The 17,420-nt window shown below is 42.0% G+C and overlaps 1 protein-coding gene across 5 annotated transcripts in view; it reads left to right on the top strand.

The window, feature by feature from the left end:
- The first annotated feature begins 1,505 nt into the window (after window positions 1-1,505).
- arap2 (ArfGAP with RhoGAP domain, ankyrin repeat and PH domain 2) overlaps window positions 1,506-17,420 on the top strand; it is a 126,606-nt gene continuing 110,691 nt past the window's right edge. Inside the window, exons 1-8 of one of the 5 annotated variants that reach the window (XM_058625725.1) lie at window positions 1,506-1,559; window positions 2,918-2,980; window positions 3,204-3,323; window positions 6,677-7,551; window positions 9,302-9,381; window positions 14,206-14,282; window positions 14,586-14,650; window positions 16,351-16,704. In XM_058625725.1, coding sequence (XP_058481708.1) covers window positions 6,737-7,551; window positions 9,302-9,381; window positions 14,206-14,282; window positions 14,586-14,650; window positions 16,351-16,704 — 1,391 coding nt within the window. In that variant the 5' untranslated portion in view covers window positions 1,506-1,559; window positions 2,918-2,980; window positions 3,204-3,323; window positions 6,677-6,736. Of the gene's footprint in view, window positions 1,560-2,136; window positions 2,445-2,917; window positions 2,981-3,043; window positions 3,324-6,676; window positions 7,552-9,301; window positions 9,382-14,205; window positions 14,283-14,585; window positions 14,651-16,350; window positions 16,705-17,420 lie in introns of those variants that run through there. The other 4 variants (XM_058625726.1, XM_058625724.1, XM_058625728.1 and 1 more) reach the window with 4 other exon arrangements.

The raw sequence follows: 17,420 nt of genomic DNA, 5'->3' as shown, positions 1-17,420 counted from the left end.
GGGAGACACAAAGGGAGGGCCAGAGACACGCAGGACGAGAGTGAGTGTTGTTCTCCGGGCGTTCCATCCCTCTCCTCCATTCTCCTGTCGCTCGTTTTACTGCGACATGAAAAGAAAAACAAAAAAGAAAGGCGTCAGCAGTCGTACAGAAACAGCGACCGGGTGACGATTTTTGCATCATATTCTTTAAAAATACCAGGCATGCTCCGTCTCATTCGTTTGGAGAGCGATGTAGAATTAAACTGTGAGCTTAACAGCAGCTCAGCGACAGACACAGTTTACAAGTTTATGGCACTTCAATGGAATTCCTGATTTTACAGTCCCGTGACAGACAGTAAATGATGCATTTGCAGGACATGTTTATAGTGTAAGTGCACAAAAAGAATCGCACTTAAAGCTGAAGGGTGTGACTTTTAAATACAAACAAACGCCCGTTAACCAAGCCGTTGTCAAATCAGCTCGCTACAGCGGGTTTGACATCTCATGTCGTCCTGCACACAGGAAGTCAGCAACAGACAGCAACATTGCATGACCAACGAAAAGTCTCTGAAGTGACTTCTGCGTTGCTGCTGCATACACACAGACACTCCCTCAGTCCGGTGTGGACACGGCATACAAATAACGTTACGTCGAGTCCGTTCACGAAGACCAAACAGAGGCAGAATAATAACAAAAGGTTGCGCACTGCAGCTTTAAGGAATAGCAAGTATAACTTGAAGTATGTTGACAGACGGTAGCTTGCACTGCGACAAGTCAAAAGAGCTTCACTTTGTTTCCCTCGGACATTACAGTCATCGTGGACGGTGCATTTCTTTCACACTCTTGTCTCACAGCAAACAAAATGTCAGTCTTTCTGTTTGGAGTTTGCTTCTACTCCTTATATATATATATGTGTGTGTGTGTGTGTGTGTCTTCATGTTCTCCAGCTTCCTCCCACAGGCCACAGAGAAGCAGACTGGGGTTAAGTTCATTAATGTGAGCATGAATTGTTGTATATTCCGATGGACGAATGACCTGTCCAGAGTCAGACGCATGAATGGATTACAGCCATTGTTGCCTAGGACCCACAGTGGTGCTGTGGAACTCTGCTGCCACCATGTGGCTCACTCTGCAAACTGTACCTCATTATCTGATTGACTTGTGAGCAGGACAAAAGGTAAAATGTTACACAGTGCACCATTACATATCATGATACAATGATATGTATCATGATATGTATGATACATCATATCAAATATGATATATAATGATATATTTGTATGTGTTATTCAAACCCAAACAGACCAAACTCCTTAAACCGTTCTACCTTTTTTACCATTTTTTGTTTCTACCTACACCTTACTCCCTACACGTCTCTTCTTCTTGTTACATCACATTACCTGTCAATGTCCTGTGTTTGAGTTTGTCTGTACACACTTACATGGTGAATATTATCCCCGTATTCCACAATCTTGACAAAGGACAGGTATAACGAGCCTTTGTTTTCAGATGGAGGTCTGCAGCGGTGGCTCGTCAGTAGGGGGCACTAGGGCCGCACCCATCCTGTCCCGCATGGAGAGGTGACTTCCAATGACATTTTCAAAGATGTATGCTTTTTAAACGAGCACTCATACGCTGTCTAGGTTTTGCTGAAATGTGCCATTTGTCCACGCTTATGTTTTAAGTCGCAGTAAAGGTGCCGTTTGAGATGAGAGCACTGCAGGAAAAAGACACCAGGGAGCGAGCTTAATTGGAGCTAGTGAGCTAAATGCAAGTTTTTGCAGTTTTCATTGTCATGTGATAGGTAATGACGGACCTGTAGGTTTTTGGAGTAAGGGTTTGGACACTTGAGGCTCGAACAGATTCTTTCAGATCTGATCATAGCGGAGTATCTTAATTTAAGTCAGTGCACTGGTGTGGTGCCCCAGCAGGGATCCTCTGGTGGGTCTCGTTCAATGTCAGACCCCCCCAAGGCCTCCAAAGTCCCTTGATGCACCTCTGAGAACTCTCCTCATTGAAGGTGCCAGGCTTCCTTCTGCATTCCTCTCTGTGCTGAATGTGCAGCCTGTGGCTTTTGAGATCAAGCTGGGACATGTAGGCACCCAAAGCCTCCCTCACCTTCTCCCTCCCTCCTCCTCCTCCTCCTGATCACATGCATGCACATGCACATGCCCCTCCCCCGTCTAACACATAAACAAACTTTAGTGAAAGAGGAATCTCAAATTACAGAGATAAAGTGTTAGGATTAGAGATTAAAGAACCCAGGGGACCAGGGTGCTCTTGTGCAACCTGTGCGTAAAACAGCCAAAAGTGGGCGTGGACTTGTGCGCGCACACAAGGGGGAACGGAAACGAGCGCCGCGAGGGAAACTCGGAGCCGGCTGCACAACAATATGACAGAAAGAGCAAACAAGTTGTGCGGATGAGACATTTAGTTTTGTTTTGACTCCTGTTTCAAACCAGCAGGTAAGATCAGCGCGTGACGCCTAAACCTCCCTACTGCAGGTGTTTCTTCCTTTTTCTTATTTTCACTTTTGAAAGCTCAACTAAACCAAACTGAAGTTGGCACGCGCCTGACATTTAACGTGTGCGCGTGATATGTGTAACTGCATTATGTCATTGAAGCGCTACCTGTTTTTTGTCTCCTTACATTTCACTGTTGTCGGTTTTTGTTTTGTAAAAAAAGGAAAGTGAAATCAACCAGACATTATTCGGCCTCTTGCGTTATTGTGTCCACGGTGGTGTAACAGCCTTTTCCCGTATGTGTACACACACACACGTGTGCGAGCCAGTGATGAAACACACACAAATCAGCCTCTCGCAGCAGTGACACGTACAACACTTGTGAGTTGAAGGAGTGTAAATAAAATAGAAATTCACTGGTGTCTCTCTCTCTCTCTGTGTGTGTGTGTGTGTGTGTGTGTTTTATATCAAACCAGGAAGGGGAGCCACTTTGGACTTTGTTCACAGTTGGTTGGCTGTGAGGGGAACAGAAATATGAGGTAGGTGTGTGTGCTGGGTGCTGCTGTGCATGCATGGGCGTGCTTGCATGACTCACTCCTGTCCAAAGCATACCTGAATCACTGAAGAGGACAGAGAGGAGTGGGTGGAACACACACACACGTACACATACACACATGTTTGGGCAGCCACCCGTGATCAGCAACCTTAACCTGAACCTAACGATAAGTCAAATAGTAGCTCTAATCTTAAACACTTCCTCAGGAAATAAATGCTGCCTCATTTGAACCAGGATTTGGTCTCCATGAGGACTACTGAGGCACGCGTGCTTCCTCTGGTGGTACTTGGAGGGAAATCAGAAATACTGTTCTACTGTAGGGAAGGGTAAGTGGAGCTGAAACGCATGACAATACACATTTAACATTACTTAAGTTCAATTTTTTAACAGTGACGTTCTTTATTTTCTACATTGTAGATTAATACTGAAGGCATCCAAACTATGTCTGTTATAATCCTATGTGGGATTACGTAGTAAACAAAAAGAAAGTGTTAAAGAAACCAGAATATGTTTTATATTTTAAGATTCTTCAAAGTATAGCCACCTTTTGTTTTGATGACAGCTTTGCACACTCTTGGCATTCTCTCCACCCGCTTCATATGTAGATACCTGGATCGGTTTTCCAACAGTCTTGCGGGAGTTCGCAGAGGTTCCCGTTATGTTTGAGACGTTTTGGTGTTCCTTCGAAAAGCTCAGTGTTTTCTCAGGCTGTACGAACAGTTTGAGAACCACTGATATAGAGGAATATGTTGCTTTTATTGTATGACACTGACTTGTGTGCATGATGCATGTGTTGCTGTGCGAGTAGTGCCTCATAGCTGGACAATCAATCTACATTTTATTGGAATCACAATTTTCAAATTTCTTATTACACACATTTTAGATTAAATATTGTCCTGACCTGTACGCGTCTTATTCTGCAGACTGAAGAAAACGTCTGCACAAATATCACAAAGTTATCATTTTCAAGGTTCAACATGTTGTGGGTTCAGAGGCGGTCTTCTGCAAACCTTGGTTGTAGCCAGTGGTTGAATCATGGTGAATTAATCGTCAACTATTTTGATAAGTGGTTTGTTTGCTCAATTATGTATGTGTGTATATCTGATGATGAGATGATGGCTGAATGATAAAGTTCTATTCTATAGTATGTCGGTTGGGAACTTCTTTTTCAGCTTAGATAGCAGGCAGCGGATTTTGTGGTGCACCTCGCATGACATACTTGCTATCATCCAGTGTTGTGTGTGTGTGGAAAGTGCAGCAGTTAAATGCCGTGGTTGTATAGCTATTAACAAGCGGTTTGAACGAGTGTACCCTAATAAATTGGCCAGTGAGTGTACTGTTAATCTCTCTCTATCTGATGATCACCACGCACTGTGGGCTTTTGACACTTTAGTGGGCAGTAGCCGTGGCTCAAAACTACTATATCCAGCATTTTAATAATGTCTTCTCTGGGTTTGTACTCTGTAGTTTGTGCTTTGTGTTGGCGTGTAGCTGCGTGAGTGGGTGTGGAGGCACATAAGAGGCAGAGATGCGGAGCAGGGTGGGTCAAATGCAGGAGAAGGCTTTGGCGTGTGCCTGCACTGGCTTTTAGCCAACATGGGTCCCTGCATGTTAACACTGGAACACACAGCTGGGCCTGTCTGATGCACTTAAGAGGCCTCTTCATATTTCAGCACTCGATATTGTCACGTATTGAGCAGTGACGTTCATTTTGTTCAAATGTAATGCAGTGCAGCAACCAAGGTGTCGCAAAGTACATTCAGCTCGTATTCAAATTGGCTGCAGGAGCAGCATTTCTGTGAACTACGAGAATACACGCGCACCAAAGATTGTACATGCATGAAAGCAGAAGTAACACCTTGTGTATTGTATGCAAAGGAGAAGTGGACATGCGAAGATGTTAATGATTATGTATCTTCCTGTGAGTTTCAAGTGTGAAAAGTAAAGATATAATGGTGGAGGAAGAAAGAGAAAGATAAGTTGTGCAAAGGCAAAAAGACTATCAAAGATAGTTTGCTATTAGCTGGGTTGTGTCATGTTGCTAGTAAGCCTTTAATGTAAGAAGGTGATGTCAGCTGGCCTTTGACCTCTAGGTTAATTTCTTACCGAAACCTGACTGTCAATGGCATGCTGTTTCCTAACAACTATTGCTGTTCCCTGCTGTCTCATTCAGGGGTGTCATAAATTGATGTTGTCTTTTGTCAGCTGGCGTGTGTGTGTGTGTGTGTGTGTGTGTGTGTGTGTGTGTGTGTGTGTGTGAAATAAGCTTGTTTATTTTATTAGGCTATGAATAGAAGAGAGAGCACATAGTTTATCATCACAAAAGTCACTTCACTTGACAATACATGTGCTTGTTGTTATTTAATATGTCTGCGTTTTTATTGACAAATTCAGAAAAATATAAAAGAATTACACTATTTTACATTGTGAAGGAAAAAAAAATAATCCTGTATCATCCCCCTCAGATCTACTTCAAAAGTGAATGGGTTTGTCCTTGGCCCCAACCTTAAACTTCAAACCTTCAAGTTTTAAATTATTAGCTCAGTAGATTTTTCTGCTAATCCATTTAATAGGCACACAGACAGAGAGACAGACCACACTGAAAACTTAGCCACATTGATTAAGGTAAATATCAACAGCTCTCGTATGTCATTGCCAAATGTAATGCTGCTGTTTGCTGATAGTTAGCTTAGGTTTGCTGATAGTTAGCTTAGGTTAACATAAACACAGTGAACAGCTCGGGAAACAGCTACCCTTGCCTCATGAATGAATTCAGGTAATGATGATAATAATAATACAATTGTTACTCTATATTTCCATATTAATATAAAATATATATTTCACATTGCACATTTTTAAACTTCAGGGGCTAAGCTAGCCATGTTCTTCCCTGTCTTTATGCTAAGCTAAGTGAATTGTCTATAGGCTGAGCTGCAGCTAGCAGATAATTGGCTTGGCTTTGCATGAACACAATAAACAGTTACCCAAGCTTAATTTATAATGATAATGCTTATACATTTCTGTGTCTTTTTTTATTTTACAATTTTTTAATTCACAAGGACTGTGCGGGCTGTAACCTTTCTTGTCTCCAGCTAAATGAATTGACTCAAATCAGTGGATATTGATAATCATCTCAAAAGAATGTTAATTAGTTATATAGATTAAGAAAGATAAACTATTTCTTTATTGATAGAAAACACAAACATTTCAAGTTATGCTGTAATATACTGTATGCTGTCAATTGCCTGGCCCTAGTTTCATATTTACCTGATAGACATGACTCTACCTCGCAGTAACAAAATAATTTCCGAAATTCTTACTGTTAATGAAGGGTAATAACTCCACTGCTAGAGATAATTAATGCCATCACGGTTAGATCTTAAGCTGAAAAAAGTGCAAAACTTTATTTTCTGTCAAAATCGATATCCACTCGAGACGATTTGGCCTGGTAGAAAAATGCATGTCAACAGAGCCTTGCTGATATTTGAAATTATTCCTGTTAGACATAATGGTTGTTTCAAAGGTTAATAATCTTGTCTATGGGACAAGAGTGGAGTCGTGAACTTGGTTCTCAAGTGAAAGATTAAATTCTGTTTGGTAGTGCATACAGCTTCCTAAGATTGGACCATTCATCTTCAACCGTCACATATTTTTTATGTCTTTGTGTCTTGGGTTTAAGGCTGGACCACTACGATTTCTAAAGGTTGTCCAGATGCAGCAGATGTGAAATCAGAACACCATGTTGGAGCCTCCAGAACCAGGCCAGGAGATTGTGGATTGGCTGTATACCCTTCGTCTGTCCCAGTATGTCACCTGTTTCCAGCAGGGAGGGTACCAAGATCTGGAAGACTGTAAGGATCTCACAGATGAGCACCTCCATGAGCTTGGAGTCCTCCCCACAGGCCATCGAAGGCGCATTCTCCGCAGTCTGGAAGCTCTAGGGGTGAAGCTTCAGAGTGGTGGGGAGGATGAGGAAGAAGAGTTAGGGGTACAGAATGGGAGGCGTCGGAGGAAGCCAGTACCACACCCGAGGTATATCTTCCTAAAGGACAAAAAGAGGGGAGCTTCATATCAGCACCCTCAGCCAAAGGAGAGGAACTACAATGATGTGGAGGGGAGTCAAACTTTGCCTCCAGGAGCAGGACTGGGAACAATGACCGAGGACAGATACTTCCGCCCACCTCAACCTGCCCCACGTAATCCCCAGAACATCCAAACATCCGTGTCCCAACATACCTACATCCCTCAATCCGTGTCCTCCAGCAGCAGCACCGAGTCCCTTCCAATTTCAGAGATACCTTCAGACTGGGAGATTTCCTCCGAGGACCAGTTACTGCCAAGCACAGACACTGCGCCCCATTCAGCTGAAAACCCCAACCCATCAGCGACTGAAGACCAGGATGGATTTCTCTGTGAAATGGTCGAAAACTCCATTTATGGGACACAGTCCAGTTTTAAGGCTTCTACAGGTCCACGGCTTACTCGCTCCTACAAGCTGAGACACCGGCCTGTTCCTGAGATCCCGATTCAGACCATACTACTATTGCAGGAAAGGTAAATATGTAGTTCCTTTTTTTTTCATTTTTTCAAGTATCATGTGAAATTTGGGATTTTAAAGCCAATTAGCAGCTGAGCGAGCAATAACCAATGCTGTAGAGTAAGCAATCGCAATGATTATTCAACATTGCAGCATGCAGTTGGTCGTCTGTACAATGAAGTGGCAAAACGCGACATGCGTGCCTTTGGCTGTCGTTCACAGCCATTTTGAGTGTGATAGCATTCTTTCCAAAAAAACATTTGCCATGAGAGACGACTCCAGTGGCAGCAGTGCTGATACTTTTGTGAGTGAAAGTGTGTTCGATGTTGAGGACTTTCCTCCCCTCGAGTCAATCTATGCAACTCGCTCAATCTGCTCTCTACTCTCCTCAATGCCATCCATTCATTCTCTACTGTCCATGACTTTGAATGAGTGGGAGCCGGGGTTTTGTATTAGGGATGGGCGGGGCCAGTAGAGGACAGTCCGTGACAAAAGAGCATAGGATTGAGGGAAAAAAGGCTCTTATGCTGGCGCATGACAGAAATTCGACTGTAATAGTCGATGTTTGGCGAGAAAGAGAGAGTAGATGCGCATATTTTCAACACAAAAAGCATAATTCAAATTATTTACACTGCCAAGATCTGGACCTGGATCAATAAACAACATGCCTGTATACCTTGGTTTTCTGCTGAAAGAAGTGAATTAGGAGTTTAGTTAAGCTTTAAAATGCAATTTTTTTCAACTTATCTTCTATATTATTCAGCAGTTTGAGCCTCCGTTAATGTTGCCTTCTTTTTCCAACTTTGAAATAAGTGTCCTACCAGGTTCTTACACAGCCCTGTTGCTCTTGCCTTTTTCTTAACTTATAGAAATAAAGATTGCGTAATTCCTACAATTTTAGTTGATACAGTGCTATCATTATGACACATATGTCTTCACACACACAGGTTTATACAGCTATTCTTCTTAGGACACTGCATTGTCTTCCATTCATTTGGGCAGCCGAAATTAAGCGTTATCCTTAACCTTAACCATAACCAGTTAATGCCTCACCCTAACTTTGACCGAACCACAACCATGTACCACTAAGCTTATCCAGGTTCTGATTCATTAGGATCAGGTTTTAAGACCACTGGACCTTACGAGGTCAGTGTTTATGCCAGAACAGGGCTTAAAGAGGTAACAAATACACTCTCTCCGTCTTTCTTGCTCATAGATAGATAGATAGATAGATAGATAGATAGATACTTTATTCATCTCACAGAGAAACTCATGCACGCCTTGAAGCAGAAACAGTAGCAAGGCACGTGTCGCTGTGTAGTACACTTATTTTTAAAGTTGAAATAGTTCCACACAACCATGTACTGTTAATTTTTTGACACAAATGTGACACATGGTGCCAGTTTCTGTAGCCTCTTCCCTCCTTCAGCCACGCTCTTGTTTTCAAGTCGAGTGGGTGTAACCGCAGCATTTGTGGTCAGAAAATTGTGTTTAGCAATATTATCACAAATGCAATTAATCCTTCAGCCCTAACCTGCAGGCTGACATCACATGAATGCATGACTTTCTCACTTTGTTTTCGATTTACACTCACGGAGATCCCCAAACCTCCTATGCAGTTCTCCATTCCGAGAAACCACGTTATCCACTGTTCAGTGAAGTGTGAAACTCACATTCCACATCTCTATTCTAACAGCCTGAACATCAACATGATGCCCCTCCTCATGCTGAATTGGTGGTTCTCAACCCTTGGTTTCTCTTTCTCAGGTGCACACCACCAGTGCAAACAACCAGCCCTGAACACCTAACTGCCTCCGAAGGTCCCACCGGTGCAAACGGCATACAAGGTACATGCAGTCTTTCACCTGCATCCGCTTCATATCTGCCATGCATATTTCATTTGTCTGTGGAGTCTCTGGTGCTGTTGTTTGCCCGGATGAAAGAAGGGAGAAGAGATGAGGGTTGTACCTGGGTTTGGGGAATTGAGTGGCAGAGTTGTGTGGCGCAACGTTCCCCCTGTTTCAAGTGCTCTTCACACGGGGAACGAGCTCTCTCACATCTTGTCCCTGAGCAGGACCTCAGTGTGTACGCCTGTTGTATAGCTCTCCAAAGTTTTTTGTTTTTTTTTAAGAAGTTATTAGACTTTGCTAACAACACACTGGCTTGTAGTTCAACCAGCACAAATGTCTGAATTATTTTGACACTCCCTCAGCTCAATTTACTGGGCTTAGTAGACCCTCATGTCTCATTTGATTTTGCACTACTTGATGCACTCTGTACGTGAGCTGCTTTCTGTACCAAGGTCAATTTGTTCTCCATGTGCTGCCTTTCAATGATTACAATTTGAAAGAATGCGTGGCACATCTTCATGTGAATATATTTGAACACCTGTTTCAACACCTGCAGATTTCTATCCGAGTTATCATGCGATGTCGAAAGGTGCCTGGAAAGGCATGGACGGAGACAAAGGTGCTCTTAACCAGAGCCTTTATGGGTTTTCTTTTCTGTCCTTGCATCATTAAGATGCAACCGAAAAACCAGGCAGCTGCTGAGGTGACTGGAATTGCTGCAGCATCACTGAATTACCAAATTAGACCACCCTGGCTGTGCCCTTTTGATTTATGTGTAGACGTGCAGAAATGGCATACTGCATACGTAATAGTTGAGAACTTCTCATCTCGGTGCGACGTGGATGTGCATCTCAACAGCACCGTTCTCATTTGTGCAGGCGTGTGTTTCCATTACAAAGAATGTATTATTGCATGGAGAATACGCTGCATTTGAAAGGCTCCCCTTTAACTCCCTTCATGCTTCCGTTACGGCTTCCTCTTCCTCCTCTGTTACGTGTACCTTCACTGCTGCAGTCTCTTGGCAGGCCTTGTTTTGCCAACTTCTTATCTGTATGTAACAAGATGAGGAGTGAGACCAGAGAAAAAAGTCAAGACAGTGAAGTGGTTTGGGAGGAAGGAAGAGGAAGATGGATGGGAAGAGAGCTGGTGGAGTAGAGGGAGGCAAACCAGACCCAGAGCAGGGAAAAGGGGAGCTTGACTAGAATCTCAAATCTTCTTTCACAGCAAGGTCTAGCAAGACGTTATTTCACTTTTCATTTTACCCAAGTGCATTTGAAGAGTGTATTCTGAGATGAGATCCAGGACTTGTAATCTAACAGTGTAATCTCACAGAGTGGTTGCTGTATTCCATTAAAAAACTTGCAACCGGAGGCTGGCAGAATTTTAATTAACACCATCACATGTTCTTGTGAATAAGTTTCACTTTCTTCTCTGTGTTGCTTCTCCAACTCAGCAAACTGGGAAGATATTCAGTCATTAGTGTGTTTGGAAGACATCACCTAGCACTCATCTTTTTCTGATTAGCTTGTTTCATGAAAAAAAGAAAAAACATACAAAAACAAACAAAGGCAACATCAAAACCCCCAGATTAATTATGACATGATAGCAGCTCTGTGAGGCTGCGCTAATGCACGGTGGTGTTTTGAGTGAAATGCTTAGCTCAGCATGCCAACACCCTCACAAGCACAGTGCTATACACAGATATTTGTTTACTCTGAATATTATTTGGCTTATTAGCATGCATCATTTTGCTAATTGGCACAAACCAGAAAGCATATATTGGGGGCTGATATTTGTATGTTGTATGTTGTCATGCTAGATTTTTAGGGAGACAACTATAAATTACATATTATGTGCAATGGTGCAGCCAGTATATTTAAATATAATGTTTTGGTCTGTCGTGCCACCCACACAATAACACAGCACCCACAGCTAGCTGCAGCTATTTGTCAAAAACACTGAAAGTTACCAAACCTAAAAAGCCTCACTATACTTGTCACAACAATATTTCAACCACAGGAGAAGGAAAAAGTCAGCAGTGGAGATGTGTTAAAATAGACGGCTGAATGCAGAGGTTGTTGAAGACAGAACTAACACACACTCTCACTCTCTCTATCTCTCTGTTACACGTTGTCAATGGATATTTAACTTGTAAGGTTTTTACAGTTTGTGTTTGTCACCTTGTCTTCTCCTCCTCCATGTGATAATTCTCTGCTGCTGCCACCTTGGGTAGACACATTTTCACCTACATTAAGCAAATAATGTTTGTGTTTTTATAAATATATCAGATGGTGGGACATTTAAGAATGTGTATTAACACAGTGTAATGCTGTGTAAAAGTAGGGCCAACCGATGTGGATTTTTCAATGGTTGACTGTTGACCATTGCCAATAATTGATGGCGACTTTTTGGCACATATACAGTATTTAGCTGAACAACACTCTACATTTTATATACAGGATTTCCTATAATTAAGTCTAAATATTAAATGCATGAAAAACAAAAAGAACACCTTTGGATGCAAATGAAAGTTTTAAGTTTCTCAGAACAAATTTTTTTTATTATTGGCCGACTAATGACTATAATTGGCCAATGCCAGTCAATACAAAATGGCAACTATTAGCTTGATTAATTGTTACGGTTGATTACCACTATGTCTAACACTTAAAAAGTACAGTTTAGTGTTTGTGAAACTAGTGCTGTCAAGTGATTAATTAGTTATGATCTTTAATTATGATTGTAACAAATTAATCTCCTTTTAATCGCACCTAAAAATTACTTAGAAAAGCCCTCAACTTGAGGTATTTTCATTTAAATTCATTATTACATTATTGTGGCAGATCAAAGGATTGATATGTAACAAAAAAAGTGTCTTTATAAAGTCATTTATTGTTTTAACAAACTTGAACAGATGCAGCCATTTACATTCCACTGTGTTCTTTTATCAAACTCCAATTAATTAGAAAATACAAATTAAAAATAAAACATCAGGTCCATATAAAGTAGCCTGTCGGTCGCAGACTACTGGGGTGTTCTCCTCCAGTTTAGTTTGGCGAAGAGCTTTGCTATGGCTCGCTAACTTGCTAACGTCTTCGCTGCTAACGTTAGCCGTCGCTGCACTCGCGACTGGGTGCTTTGCATTGACGTGGTAGGCTAAACTTGAGCTGCTTTGGGTGGTAAGCTAACTCCTTCTTACATAGAAGAAGGCATATCACTCACCTTTGTCAATGGTGCCGTCGGGGCATTTTTGAAATGTAATACAGGAACAGTAAAGTTGGAGATTACAAATTAGATTAACACCATTAAAATACATAACACGCTAAATATGACTGTAATTAATTCATTGCAATGAACGCGATAATTTGACACCCCTATGTGAAACCTTGGCAACCCAACTTTAAACACAATGTTTTCAACTGGGAATGAGCACCCTGTTCCAAATGTGAAGGGTTGCTGTTGTATATATGTTACATATAGCGCCTTTTAAATGTTTAGCATTACAGTTGTATCACAAAAGCAACTTACCTACATAATTATAACAATCACAGCTGTTATGCACATAAAAACCCTGACAATTCATAAGTATATTTGGCGAATCAGTGTCTGTAGTGACAGCACTGGCAGCAGTTTTGTGTCCACCGTGCTTAACGCAGATAAGTGATATCATCAACATGATCCCCGATTCAAAAACAGGAAGGCGTCAGAAAGTAATCTGTCTCCTTGATCTCTCCTCAATCAATCTCCTCGCTAACTTCGAGCCGGCGGCTGCATCTAGGTCGCTCCTCAGATTGCGAGCAGAGTGTGAGTCAGAGCGGGAGCAGATAAAATGGCACCGCAGTCGACTGAGGAGAAACAAAAGGCGGGACAGAGCCAGTGAGGGAAGAATAGAGGGAATCAGACAGGAATTGAGTGCAGCCTGGTCCACTGGCCTTGGGAGAGACTCACGAGTGGCCTGAAGGTCGGCTAATAGATGATGATCGATGGTTGCCATCTGCCCACTGAGCCTGTCCATGGAGAGGGCCGCTGTGTTTCTGCGGATTTTATCATCAAATAAACAGACCCCTTCATAAAGTGTACCAAGCTGTGGACATGGCCTTTGTGACACTCTGTAATGGCCTGTATTGTTTTGGAAGTAGGTGTCTGTAAAGCTTTAAAAAGTAGTACATTCATGTCTGTAAGGGCATAAATCTGAGACTCTGCTTATTTGAACATCCATCCTTCTATGCCTGCGTTTCTCTCAAGGCAACGTTATGTGTCTGAGAGTGTTTCGATCTTTGTACACCAAAGTCTTTGTGCGTGTCCGTTCCTCCGCTGGTGTTTATGTGTGTGTCTAGCCCTGCGGTGTTGTCTTCTGACCCTCTCAGTCCTCAGGAGAAGGTGGTGTCATTTTTCACAGAGACAGAAAGCATCCTACGCAGGGTGGCCTCGGGTCTCCAGACTAATAGCGTCTGGCCACAGTCTTCCTTTGCCCCTTCTCATGTCTTCCACTGATCATACTCGCTGCAGGAGCCAATACAGAAATGGCCATGGCAGATACTGGCAGAATAGAAGGATCATACTTTAAGTTTGGCGAGGAAAGGGGTTGAGGCAGAGAGATGTGCATTTTAAAACAGGATTTTAATGCTTGCATGGATCAGCGGTTGGCAAATTTTCTTGGATCAGTGATTTCGTTTAATCAAAGGGCACAATTATACCTAGCAAGTGATTTAAAATCTTACTGGCACAAAGCTGTTTAAATCCCTACCTTCATAGGCCTTTACACTGTCTTCTGTTTCAGTACATGACAAAACCACTGTTGTGTTGTCCCTGTGTCCCTTTTAGCTTCACCACAAAAGACCTTGATGCCTATTGCTCCCTACGGAGAAACGTTCCTGTACAACAACCCTGAAAGAGCACCGGTAAGAGACTATATAATCCCACTAGTGGATAGTGAATAGCATCTTACCAAAGAGGAACAGACACTTCTGAGATCTTCAGCCACAGATCACACACACCAGACTTTCCTCTCTGTGTTAAAATTGTCACCATGATCACATTAAAAGAGTAGAAAAAAAAATGTGCTTGTTTAAAGTTTGCCCCTTGGGGTTAATAGAAATGTCACCCTAACCACTAAAGTTAACATAGCTTAGCGCAGCAGCATGATAACGGAGTCTGACTGAAAGACGGATTCATCTGATGCTAATCTCTTCCATGCTCTGTAGGACCAAGGAGCTAAGGAAGGGTTACAACTTGCTTTCAAAGACAAGATAAAGCAGAAGAAACAGAGGTATGGTGTTCTGATGTAGTACTGCCGTTTCACACCTTGAGGTTTATAAATAGACATTCAAATATTGAGAACCGGAACGTCTCCACTACTGTTCTTTGTTGCTTCATGTTGAACGTGCACAGGCATCTACAGCATGTAGAACATCCGAAGTCACATACTGCACCTTTTAAACGCATAAAGTTGTTTAGCATATAGTTAAACATTCCTCAACGTCTACTTTATGCTGCATGAACCAAGTGAAGCGATAGGCGCACCGTTAAGATTGAATAGGTGCTAATTTGTATGAGCAGCATCTTAGTTGACACCTCCATCACATACGTGTGAAAGCAACATCGGAGCTCCTTCATCTGACTTATAACATGCATTAATTTAATTTAATTTAATTTAATTTTAATATCGGTCAATATTCATACTCAAGATGTGTGATCACACCTTGTCGAGGCGCGTTGCACTGCACGACAAAGCTCTGTCTGCATGTGCAATCTTTACAGTAAGAGCAGTCAGGGTGATTTGACAGGAATTATTCTACATATCCGGTCCCTGGAGTGCAGTATTAGCTCTTGCTAAGAAATAGTTTGGTCTTTTAAAAGTCTTGAGGGAAAGGTCAATACCACGCTCATGTTTTAATGCTGTTTATGGAGCTAGGCAATGAATAGCATAGCATACAGAGGGGTAGAATGCAGAAGCAACTGGCCTGGCTTTCTTAAAATTCAAAACTAAAGCAAAGTAAAATCTCTAAAGCGTAGTTATTAACATGTTTTTATCTCGGTTGTTTGATGTGGACACTGATGTCTTGTTTATAAGGAGAGGTGATATGTGTTGGCTTACAGAAGGAGCCTCGCAGCTGCTCTCTATGGTGTTAAGATATTCAGCTACCTTGTGCCACGAATAGAAAAAATTGTTTACTGCAAAAAGTGGAACTGTTTTTATTTTTGGCTCAGACGTTATGGTATTTGTACTTGAAATTTTTTTTTACAATGTAAGCATTATGGCAGCAGAATTACAGATATAAGTTTTTAAATCTGTTTTTTGGAGCATTGGTTAAAACAGTGGTTCTCAATTATTTTCTGTCATGCCCCCCCTGAATTGATACTAATTGAGAACCTGTTAATAGTTATTTATTTATCTGTATGAGTTGTCCAGCCCTGCCTCTCACACCCCACTATTTGAGAAGTGCTGGGTTAAAGGAATACTTCACCGATTTGTATTTAGCTTTGTATTACTAGAATAGAAATTGTGCTTCCAAACCTCAGTTTCCCCTGAGTCGAGAAATATCTTCATTCTTGTCTTTGTTACGTGCCCACCAGTGACACTTGGCCCTGTTAGCTATTAGATATTTCTAAATTTGGGGGAAACTGAGGTTGGGAAGCACAATTTTTCCAAAATACTACTACCTATTCTAGTAATACAAAGCTAAATGCAAATCGCTGAAGTATGAGCGGAGAGTAAGTAATGTTACTACGTTTCGATGTTTTTTCTTTTTATATTCATATATATGTGTGTGTGTGTGTGTGTGTATCTGGTTGTTTTACTTCTCAGTGCAGTAACAAAGAAGTGAGCTTTAAGGCCTGTGACTTCACTTTAAAGGTGTGGTTACACTCAACCATACCTAATAACAATGCCGTTGAAAACCCGATATGAAGTCACCAGTTAGACTCATTGTTAATAGAAATCCCTATCACCAATGTGATCTCATTCAGGAAAAAGCAGAAGGCGCCAAAGGAAAATGATTCTCCGCCGGCTCCTGTCATCCCAAATGCCTGCGAAGACGAGTATTCAACAGTGAAAGAGTGCACCAGGATTTCGTCACAGGCCACTCTGGACCAAGGTTTTGCCGCGCCCGCCGAAAAACCAGTTATCAGTGCAACTGCCTCTCGCCCCAAAGATGGGTCCTTGATGATGGTGGAGTGTGACCTCTATTCAGAGCCTGCAGACATTGTGGCGGGTGCAAGCAGGACTGCCTTGCCTGACATCTCTCCTTATGCATGCTTTTATGGAGCCCCCAAACACCAGGTGCTCAAAGTGGGCTGGCTGGACAAACTGTCGCCTCAAGGGTAAGTTAAAGTGCAGCTTAGATGGAGATTCAGCTGCGATTATGAGACGCGAGACATTCCTTCGTTATCCGATGTAATGATGCGCTGATCTGCATGAAATCCTTATGATTGCCAGCTTTATTTACGGCTCCTCACTGCAGAGGTATTAGTAGGCGTAAATAAATATAGACTGTTAAGATCCGTGCATGGTTCCAATTATTTGTATTGTTCAACTTTTCACCTCAGCTGTCGGGAAAAAAAAATATGCCACACAGCCTCCTCTGTCTTTGCGGGCCGTTTTTTTTTTAATTTATTTTTTATTCCGCTCATTCCTCTGTTTCTCACGTTGTCTTCTAACTGTGATGATTATTTAAATAGAATTCGCCTGGAGGAGCTCTTTTCATAATGCAGAGCAATATTGAAAGAGCGGGAAAAGAAAATGGGAGATGCATTTGTATCAATTAGATGCACTTAGGTTTTCTACCCACAGTGTCTTTGGTGCTGCATGTTCCTCAATGCCAGAGCCATCTATCACTGACCTCTCTCTTTATCCTCCTTCACCACCTGATTTGCATAGGTTTGGCAAAGTGAGTTCAGGCTGTTGAATATTCAAACCTGAAAGTAACCATTTGTTTTGATTATGTTAATTGGCAGCTGTTAATACAACTCTTGACATTAATGAATCAGTGCCTGTACCTGTTTAGAGCAGAGTTAGTCCCTGGCTGGGTTTACTGTGT

Source organism: Solea solea, chromosome 3, assembly GCF_958295425.1.
Source record: "Solea solea chromosome 3, fSolSol10.1, whole genome shotgun sequence".
NCBI classification, from domain to species: Eukaryota; Metazoa; Chordata; class Actinopteri; order Pleuronectiformes; family Soleidae; genus Solea; species Solea solea.
This window is presented reverse-complemented; position numbering and strand designations above follow the sequence as displayed.